Genomic DNA, 10842 nt, shown 5'->3' on the forward strand with positions numbered 1-10842 from the left:
ATTCCTCCAGCACAATAATAAGCGATTTTCAAGTGTGAAACATGTTCAAGCCCTTGTAAGCAAAAATAGTACTGGCAACATGTAACTGAGCAATTTAAAACAATAAAAAGAACCAAACTCCAACAGGCAACTTATTCTATCGCAAACCACTATTGTGTTAAAATAAAGCGGAAAGAGCAGCAGCATCACAAATTTCCCTTAAGTAGGCAAAGAATCGGTTTTGCAAAATCACCACTAGCACTCCCTATATAAGGCAGAGCAAAAGGAGTGACTCTGCACTGTTACTGACAGTCCAACGGCAGCAAGATGAGTTATAGCCGGAAGCCTCTCAGCAGCTCTCCGCTCGGGAAGGTGCATTCAGTCTCCTCCAGGACCTTGACTCGGAACCCAGGCTTCCCAGGCGCAGATTTCAGCTCCCAGGACTGGTCGAGATCATCCGTCCAGCACAGTGCCCTGTCTGCGACTCGAGGGTACAACTCACCAGCTCACAGACCCTCAGAAAATGTGCAGCTCTATCAGTCCGGCGTCTTCAGTGAAGATCACAAAGTGGTCAGTGCCAATGAGAAAGAGTTGATGCAGGGGCTCAATGACCGCTTTGCCGGTTACATTGACAAGGTCAGGCAGCTGGAGCAACAGAACAAGGGTCTGGAGACAGAAATCACAGCACTGAGAGAGAGGCAAACTTCCCAATCTGGCCTTGCAAGTATCTATGAGCCAGAAATGTCAGAGTTACGTAACCTCATCCAAGAAATTGAAAATCAGAAGATGCAGATTCACCTGGACCGTGATCACCTGGAGGAGGATCTCCAGCGATTGAAGGGAAAATATGAGGCAGAAGCACAAATTCGACATGACACTGAAGCAAATATTCAAGCCTATAAAAAAGACAGTGACAATGCCAATTTGATTAAAGTAGAGCTAGAAAGGAAAGCACAATCACTCATGGATGAAATCGTGTTCCTGAAGAACAATCATGAGGAAGAGGTGGCTGATCTGTTCTCTCAGATCCAAGCCTCGCAGGTTAGTGTGGAAATGAAAGATTTCGTGAAGCCTGATCTGACGGAAGCCCTGAGAGAGATCCGAGCTCAGATGGAAGGATACACCAATGTTAACATGCAGCAAACTGAGGAATGGTTCACATCCAGAGTGGCCAAACTCAACGACGCCGCAGGAATCAACAGAGAAGCTCTCCAGAGTACAAGGCAAGAGATCAACGAGTACAATCGGCAACTGCAGTCCAAGAATATAGAGCTGGAGACAGTAAGAGGGAGGAAGGAGTCTTTGGAGAAGCAGCTGAATGATATGGAAGGCAGACACAATGGAGAATTAATCCAATACCAGGTGAGAAGCTTTTTTAAAAAAAAAATTCGAACACATCGATTTGTTGCATAATCTAACATCTAACTTTTTGTTATATAGAAAACTGTCCAACAATTAGAAAACGAGCTTAAAAATGCAAAACAGGAAATGACTCATCATCTGAGGGAATATCAAGATCTGCTGAATGTCAAAATGACTTTAGATGTGGAGATTGCTGCTTACAGGTAGGACTAATTAATCATCTGTGTACATGGCCAGCTGATGTTGTAAAATTTACAATAAAAAGGAAGTGAAGACAAAGCTACATGGATTGTCTTCAGCAATGTAACAGCCAAAGTGAATTTGAAAGTAAGCTACTTGTGAGAATGACTTATTGCTTGGTGCGTCTGCAATATATTTGAATTAGCAACAGAATCCATTTTAAGAAGGAAAGAGCTTCCATTTATACAGTAGATTTTATGTCCTCAGGACATCCTAAATGCTTCAAAAATAAGAAATTACTTTTGAAGTGTAGTCACTGTTGTTATATAGGTTAATATGTCAAGGTCCCACAAACGAGCAAGGAGATGAATGATCACTTCATATATTTTGGTTGAGGGAAGAATGTTGGCCCAGGACACTGGGGACGCTCCCTGCTCGTCTTCGTACAAGTGGTACGGGGGCCTTTTATGTCCACCTGAACAGACGGATGGGGCCTCAGTTTTAACTTGCCATCCGATAACGCAGCACTGAACTGTCAACCTAGCATGTGGGCTCAAGTCCTGGAGTGGCACTTAAACCCAAGCCCCGCTGACTCAGATGCAAGACTCCCATCGCCGAGCCACACTAACATCTCCAGATTTAAAAGCACAGGTTAAAAATATTCAGATGCGATTAGCATATTACAGAAATCTTAATAAATGAGGAAGTTAGTATCAAATGAACTTTCAAAAGGGAATTGAATATATACTGGAAAAGGAAAAAATTTGCAGAGTTAAGGGGAAAGAGCAAAGGAGCGGAACTAATTGGATCGCTCTTTTAAAAGAGCCAGCACAGGCACGATGGGCCGAATGGTCTCCCTCCGTGCTGTATTGTGCTACAGAACAATATGTTGAGAGAAAAATAATTGTCTTTCATGATATATTGACTAAGTTTGTTTAGGTGACTACACTCCTTTAAAAAAGGTAGGATTATTCCTAGCAATTCAATAACTCTTAATCATAAGAACATAACATAAGAAATAGGAGCAGGAGTCGGCCATTTGGCCCCTCAAGCCTGCTCCGCCATTCAATAAGACCATGGCTGATTTTCTACCTCTACTCCACTTTCCTGCACTATCCCCATATCCCTTGATTCCCTTAATATCCAAAAATCTATCATAGAAACATAGGGCAGGAGTAGGCCATTCGGCCCTTCGAGCCTGCTCCGCCATTCAACGAGATCATGGCTGATCATCCAAACCCTAGCACCCGGTCCCTACACCGACAGCCATCCCACCCAAGCCCTATCCCCGTAACCCCGTAACCCCACGTATTTAATCCCCCCTAACACTAAGGGCCAATTTTTATCATGGCCAATCAACCTAACCCGCACATCTTTGGACTGTGGGAGAAAACCAGAGCACCCGGAGGAAACCCACGCAAACACGGGGAGAATGTGCAAACTCCACACAGACAGTCACCCGAGGCCAGATTTGAACCCGGGTCCCTGGCGCTGTGAGGCAACAGTGCTAACCACAATCTCTGTCTTGAATATACTCAATGACTGAGCCTCCACAGCCCTCTGGGGTAGAGAATTCCAAAGATTCACCACCCTCTGAGTGAAGAAATTTCTCCTCATCTCAGTCCTAAATGGCCAATCCCTTATTCTGAGACTGTGACCCCTGGTTCTAGACTCCCCAGCCAGGGGAAACATCCTCCCTGCATCTACCTTGTCAAGCCCTGTAAGAATTTTGTATGTTTCAATGAGATCACCTCTCATTCTCCTAAACTCCAGAGAATATAGGCCTAGTCTACTCAATCTCTCCTCATAGCACAATCCCCCCCATCCTAGGAACCAGTCTGGTGAACCTTCGTTGCAGTCCCTCTATGGCAAGTGTATCCTTCCTTAGGTAAGAAGACCAAAACTGTACACAATACTCCAGGTGTGGTCTCACCAGGGCCCTATATAATTGCAATAAGACGTCTTTACTCTTATCCTCAAATCCTCTTGAAATAAAGGCCAACATACCATTTGCTTTCCTAATTGCTTGCTGTTAACTTTCAGTGATTCGTGTACAAGGACACCCAGGTCCCTCAGAACACCAACATTTCCCAATCTCTCACCATTTAAAAAATACTCTGCTTTTCTATTTTTTCTACTAAAGTGGATGACTTCACATTTCTCCTCATTATATTCCATTTGCCATGTTCTTGCCCACTCACTTAGCCTGTCTATATCCCCTTGAAGCCTCCTTGCATCCTCCTCACAACTTACATTCCCACCCATCTTTGTATCATCAGCAAACTTGGATATATTACATTTGGTCCCCTCCTCCAAATCATTTATTGCAGCAAAATCAGCTATAATTTTACATAAAGCAGCAAATGTGATAGAAACTGGTTACCAGGCCTGACTGAAAATAATGGGAATTGTTAAATGACTTGTGAGGAAAGTCTGAGACTGCAACAGTCCGAAACATTTGAGCACTGAATTTATTTTGCACTTCACATAACACAAACGTATTTCTGATCACCGAGATTCAATTAAGTATTCTATCAAAATACAGTTCCCGTAAGATTATTTCAAAATCATCAGAGAATGATTGATGTTAGTGACCTGAAATGAACTAAAAACAACAAATCTGATTTTCCGTGAAATCACAGAGAGTTGATTGAAGCACTTTTTCCTCAAAGGAGCAAGGAATTCTGAATGTTGCTGATGGGTTTCTGGTACCTCCAGCTGTTTACATAGGATTATATTGAATGTACGGCACAGAAACAGGCCATTTGGCCCAACCAGTCCATGCCGGCGTTTATGCTCCACTCGAGCCTCCTCCTGTCTTTCCTCATCTAACTCTATCAGCGTAACCCTCTATTCCCTTCTCCCTCATGTGCTTATCTAGCCCCCCTTAAATGCATCTATACTATTCGCCTCAACCACTCCCTGTGGTAGCGAGTTCCACATTCTCACCACTCTTTGGGTAAAGAAGTTTCTTCTGAATTCCCTATTTGATTTCTTGGTGACTATCTTATATTGATGGCCTCTAGTTATGCTCCTCCCCACAAGTGGAAACATTCTCTCTGTATCCCCTCTATCAAAACCTTTCATAATTTTAAAGACCTCTATTAGGTCACCCCTCAGCCTTCTCTTTTCAAGAGAAAAGAGACCCAGCCTGTTCATCCTTTCCTGATAGGTGTGCCTTCTCATTTCTGGTGTCAGCCTTGTAAATCTTTTTTTGCACCTTCTCCAGTGCCTCTGTATCCTTTTTATAATATGGTGACCAGAACTGTACACAGTACTCCAAGTGTGGTCTAACCAAGGTTCGATACAAGTTTAGCATAACTTCACTACTTTTCAATTCAATTCCTCTAGAAATAAACCCTAGTACCTGGTTTGCTTTTTTATGGCCTTGTTAGCCCGTGTCGCTACTTTCAGTGATTTGTGTATTTGTACTCCCAGATCCCTTTGCTCTTCTACCCCACTTAGTTTGTATTTTCCAAGTAATATGTGACCTCCCTATTTTTCTTACCAAAATGAACCTCACATTTATCTTCAAGTTTATTATTTTATGTTTGTGGTGTTTGTAGCTCAAATCTCTACTGCACACCAGTCTGTGATCAAATAAACTTTACGCGCCTCCCAATTTAATCATTCATGTAGCATTCATCATCAACAGAGGGAAAGATTAAAATAAATGATACTGCTTTGTAGATCCATAGAATGCACTGCAAGGTTAGATGGAGCTGCACTGGACTGGAGAGCTGATCAGAGGATCAGGGTGATGGTGTTACAGCCCATTCTCCATTCTCTCTGGGTAGTGCACTTCTGTTGAATCTGTGCTGTATCAATGGGAATAAATCAGGCATTTCGGGTCATTTGCTATTGTTTATCGCCTCATGTATTTCTCTAATATAATCAAAAAAATGTGACCCAAGTACAGTTTATTTCAAAAATAACTGCTACCTGACTTGAGTAGACTAGCCCACACTCTCTGCAGTTTAGAAGAATGAGAGGTGATCTCATTGAAATGTGTAACATAGAAGATAGGAGCAGGAGTTGGCCATTCGGCCCCTCGAGCCTGCTCCGCCATTCAATGCGATCATGGCTGATCATTCTGAGGGGGCGTGACAGGGTAGATGCTGAGAGGCTGATTCTCCCAGCTGTGAAGTCTAGAACCAGGGGTCACAGTCTCAAGATAAGAGGTCGGCCATTTAAGACTGAGATGAGGAGAAATTTCTTCACTCAGAGGGTTGTGAGTCTTTGGAATCCTCTACCCCAGAGGGCTGTGGATGCTCAGTCGATGAGTATATTCAAGGCTGAGATCGATAGATTTTTGGGCACTAGGGGACTCAAGGGCTATGGGGATAGGGTGAGAAAGTGGAGATAATGTAGCAGTTCAGCCATGATCTTATTGAATGGCGGAGCAGGCTCAAGGGGCCATATGACCTACTCCTGCTCCTATTTCATATGTTGCTATGTTAATATAGCTCTTAATTCTACTTTATAACATTCCTTTAAAAAATTGTAGAATCTAAGCTTATATGCTGTTATCTGAAATATTCCAAGAGCTTGACAGATCTCACAGCATTTAATGAGACAATGGAATTTGTATTTAATGTTTAACCCAACCATGTTTTTGTTCTTTGTTTAAGGAAACTCCTTGAAGGTGAGGAGACCAGATTCGGCTTCACTCCTCCAGCTTATGCCTATGGCCAACCACAATCCTATCTCACAACTAAAGTGAAGACAACCCCTACAAAGGAACCCCTTCGGTATAAGTTTGCAGAAGAAATTATAAATGAAACAACAAAGGAGGTTAGTAGGGCGGAATATGAAGATACTTCTGTTGAAGCAGTGTCTGATGAAAAATTTGAAAAGAAAACAGAACATGGAGAAGGTGAAGAACCAGAAAAGGATAAGAGAACAGCACCTATTCCTGATGAAGGTGATGTGCAAAAAGCCACAGAAAAAAAAGAGATGTTTAATGAGGGAAATGTTGTTGAAGTAACAGAAGCCAAAAAGGAAATAAAAGATGAAGTAAAGGATGAAGAGGACTTTTCACCAGAAGTAATTGCTGAAGAAGGAGAAATCACTAAAAGAAAAGATGTTGAAAGGGAAGATACTGCAGAAGCAAGAGGAGAGGCCACAGATAGAGAGGCTGCTGAGACAGAGGGACAGGCCGGAGAGGGCAAAACCACGAGGGGTGAGGCCAAGTATCGAGAAATTACTGAGATAAAGGGAGAAACCATAGAGGCAAAGGGAGAGAAAGAGAAAGAGACAGAGGCAAAGGGAGAGACAGAGGCAAAGGGAGAGACAGAGGCAAAGGGAGAGACAAAGGGAGAGACAGAGAAAGAGACAGAGGGAAAGGGAGAGATAGAGAAAGAGACAGAGACAAAGGGAGAGACAGAGAAAGAGACAGAGGCAAAGGGAGAGATAGAGAAAGAGACAGAGACAAAGGGAGAGACAGAGAAAGAGACAGAGGGAAAGGGAGAGAAAGAGAAAGTGACAGAGGCAAAGGGAGAGAAAGAGAAAGTGACAGAGGCAAAGGGAGAAACAGAGAAAGTGACAGAGACAAAGGGAGAGACAGAGGCAAAGGGAGAGACAGAGAAAGAGACGGAGACAAAGGGAGAGACAGAGAAAGTGACAGAGACAAAGGGAGAGACAGAGAAAGAGACGGAGACAAAGGGAGAGACAGAGAAAGTGACAGAGACAAAGGGAGAGACAGAGAAAGAGACAGAGACAAAGGGAGAGACAGAGGAAAAGGGAGAGACAGAGAAAGTGACAGAGACAAAGGGAGAGACAGAGAAAGAGACAGAGAAAGAGACAGAGAAAGAGACAGAGGCAAAGGGAGAGACAGAGGCAAAGGGAGAGACAGAGAAAGAGACGGAGACAAAGGGAGAGACAGAGAAAGTGACAGAGGCAAAGGGAGAGACAGAGGCAAAGGGAGAGACAGAGGCAAAGGGAGAGACAGAGAAAGAGACAGCGACAAAGGGAGAGACAGAGGCAAAGGGAGAGACAGAGAAAGAGACAGAGACAAAGGGAGAGACAGAGGCAAAGGGAGAGACAGAGAAAGAGACAGAGACAAAGGGAGAGACAAAGGCAAAGGGAGAGACAGAGAAAGAGACAGAGGGAAAGGGAGAGAAAGAGAAAGTGACAGAGGCAAAGGGAGAAACAGAGAAAGTGACAGAGACAAAGGGAGAGACAGAGGCAAAGGGAGAGACAGAGAAAGAGACGGAGACAAAGGGAGAGACAGAGAAAGAGACAGAGACAAAGGGAGAGACAGAGGAAAAGGGAGAGACAGAGAAAGAGACGGAGACAAAGGGAGAGACAGAGAAAGTGACAGAGGCAAAGGGAGAAACAGAGAAAGAGACAGAGGGAAAGGGAGAGACAGAGGCAAAGGGAGAGACAGAGAAAGTGACAGAGACAAAGGGAGAGACAGAGGCAAAGGGAGAGACAGAGAAAGAGACAGAGGCAAAGGGAGAAACAGAGAAAGTGACAGAGACAAAGGGAGAGACAGAGGCAAAGGGAGAGACAGAGAAAGAGACAGAGACAAAGGGAGAGACAGAGAAAGAGACAGAGACAAAGGGAGAGACAGAGAAAGAGACAGAGACAAAGGGAGAGACAGAGACAAAGGGAGAGACAGAGGCAAAGGGAGAGACAGAGAAAGAGGGAGAGACAAAGGGAGAGACAGAGAAAGAGACAGAGACAAAGGGAGAGACAAAGGGAGAGACAGAGAAAGAGACAGAGGCAAAGGGAAAGACAGAGAAAGAGACAGAGGCAAAGGGAGAGATAGAGAAAGAGACAGAGGCAAAGGGAGAAACAAAGGGAGAGACAGAGAAAGGGACAGAGGCAAAGGGAGAGATAGAGAAAGAGACAGAGGCAAAGGGAGAGACAGAGAAAGAGACAGAGACAAAGGGAGAGACAGAGAAAGAGACAGAGAAAGAGACAGAGGCAAAGGGAGAGATAGAGACAAAGGGAGAGACAGAGAAAGTGACAGAGGCAAAGGGAGAGACAGAGGCAAAGGGAGAGACAGAGGCAAAGGGAGAGACAGAGAAAGTGACAGAGACAAAGGGAGAGACAGAGGCAAAGGGAGAGACAGAGAAAGTGACAGAGACAAAGGGAGAGACAGAGGCAAAGGGAGAGACAGAGAAAGTGACAGAGACAAAGGGAGAGACAGAGAAAGAGACAGAGGCAAAGGGAGAGACAGAGAAAGAGACAGAGGCAAAGGGAGAGACAGAGAAAGGGACAGAGGCAAAGGAAGAGACAGAGAAAGAGACAGAGACAAAGGGAGAGACAGAGAAAGAGACAGAGGGAAAGGGAGAGACAGAGAAAGAGACAGAGACAAAGGAAGGGGCTGTGAGGGGAGACGTCACAGAGATGAAGGGAGAGGATGAGGAGGAAGATGATGCTGAGATAAAGGGAGTGGGTGAAGCTGCTAAAGAAGGTGCTACTCAGGGAGACTTTAATGAGCCAGGAGATTCTACAGTCAAGGAAAGTGTCAAAGGTGAAGAGGGCAAAGCAGGTCAATACAAGCAACCCGAGGAGCCAACAAAAACATCTAAAGGTCAAAATGAACCTGAAACAATGGCTGAAGAAATGACAGAAGATAGTGAAGGTGAAAAGAAAATGGATAAACCAGAGGGAGAAGCTCCAGAAGCGAAAGAAACGACTAAAGATTAAAGAAAACCTGATCCCGATGAAAAAGAAACAAATGACAACGGAACATCAAAACCAGAACAAAGGGATGTGACAAAAGATGCGAAATAGAAACATGAAAGCACAGAGAGCAACGTAAACAAAAGGAAAACAAAGTGAAGCAACTCCATAAAAAGCTGTGAAAAGGGAACAAATCAAGAAGGATCTTTCAATTATTTCAAAGTTTTAATCTAAGTCTTTGCCAGTTCTGGGCATTAACAGATCATCTTTTCACCCCAGCCCTGGGATACGCAAACTGATGCAAGACTGGAGAAAGTTTTAAATAAACAATGGATGATAAAGATTGTTATTCAAAATAATAAGAGCAAATTTAGTTTCCTCAAACACTTAAGAAGATAAGAATGTTTAATGGATCCAAATGTAAGACATGCATGTGAGAAAGTGACGGCTCTGGGCCTTTCACGAAGACAGAGGAGGGAAGTAAGATGTTTGTCCAACTAGAACATGGGAATTTCTCCATGAGAAAAATGTTGGATATTTGAAAACTGTGTGAATAATTACAAAGTTAAAAATTGCTTTGGGGGTGATTAAAACTGTAAGTAATTTCTAAGCAACAGCATTCAATAGGAAATAAAGCTTCAGTTTCAATGCATTGAAATACATGGTAATAATTGTAACTGGAACCAGACACTCTAGATCACTCGATCACAGTAATAACTGCTACAAATTTATTCAATAAACATCGACTATCACAAATACCTGCATGAACTGGGGTTTCGCAGGGTTGGACTTATGTGGGATTTGGGGGACCACTCAAACAGGCAATAGTCTCTGCTGGCTCTCTGCTGGCTTGTGACAGCTTTCGAAGGTGATGGGGGAAATGCCTGGAGTATGTTAATGCCTCCCCAATCTAGCTAAGCCTTAGGGTTATCACCAATTTACCTTGGCCTGTTCCTTCCAGCTTGTGCCTTACTGTACCAACCACCCTAATGTGCCTGTGTGTTCTCCTGCGAAGGCAACACAACAAATGGTACAAGGACTTCGCAGAATGTATGTGATTGTTCCTCTAAATGAAAATACGATCGCAAATAAATGCATCAAAGAAGTTGGCTTTGTTTCTTTGTGATTCATTTTGAAGTGTTTCTTCTGTTTCAATAAGAAAGAATTGATGCGAAAATAAATCAAATTAGAACATAGATGTCAGCTGTGGCTCAGTGGGTCACACTCTGAGTCAGAAGGTCGTGGGTTCAAGTCCCACTCCAGGGACTTGAGCACAAAAATCTAGGCTGAGGGAGTGCTGCACTGTCAGAGGTGCCCATCTTTTGGATGAGATGTTAAACCGAAGCCCCTTCTGCTCTCTCGGGTGGACGTAAAAGATCCCATGGCACTATTTCAAAGAAGAGCAGGGGAGTTATCCCCGGTGTCCTGGGCCAATATTTATCCCTCAATCAACATCACTAAAACAGATTATCTGGTCATTATCACATTGCTGTTTGTGGGAGCTTGCTGTGCGCAAATTGGCTGCCGCGTTTCCCACATTACAACAGTGGCTACACTTCAAAAAAAAAGTACTTCATTTGTAAAGCGCTTTGGGACGTCCGGTGGCCGTGAAAGGCGTTATATATATCCAAGTTTTTCTATAGAAATTTCTGTGTTACTAGCAGATAAATATTTAACATGTCCGTG

General features: G+C 43.6%; 1 protein-coding gene across 1 annotated transcript; it reads left to right on the forward strand.

The window, feature by feature from the left end:
- The first annotated feature begins 306 nt into the window (after positions 1-306).
- Positions 307-9180, forward strand: LOC147098581 (neurofilament medium polypeptide-like). Its single transcript, XM_085969987.1, has 4 exons — positions 307-1341; positions 1420-1544; positions 6153-7341; positions 8956-9180. Exons 1-4 carry the CDS (start codon positions 307-309, stop codon positions 9178-9180), a joined length of 2574 nt encoding a protein of 857 aa, XP_085826113.1.
- Positions 9181-10842: the final 1662 nt, after the last annotated feature.

Source organism: Somniosus microcephalus, chromosome 29 (assembly GCF_052327205.1).
Source record: "Somniosus microcephalus isolate GS21.2 chromosome 29, FLI_Smic_1.0, whole genome shotgun sequence".
Taxonomy (NCBI): domain Eukaryota; kingdom Metazoa; phylum Chordata; class Chondrichthyes; order Squaliformes; family Somniosidae; genus Somniosus; species Somniosus microcephalus.

What these genes read in the sequence shown, in the direction of transcription:
- LOC147098581 (XM_085969987.1), top strand. Translation starts at nt 307, where the DNA reads ATGAGTTATAGCCGGAAGCCTCTCAGCAGCTCTCCGCTCGGGAAGGTG. An exon ending in GAGAATTAATCCAATACCAG is followed by an intron (nt 1,342 to 1,419) that starts GTGAGAAGCTTT and finishes TTTGTTATATAG; the next exon opens with AAAACTGTCCAACAATTAGA. An exon ending in GTGGAGATTGCTGCTTACAG is followed by an intron (nt 1,545 to 6,152) that starts GTAGGACTAATT and finishes TCTTTGTTTAAG; the next exon opens with GAAACTCCTTGAAGGTGAGG.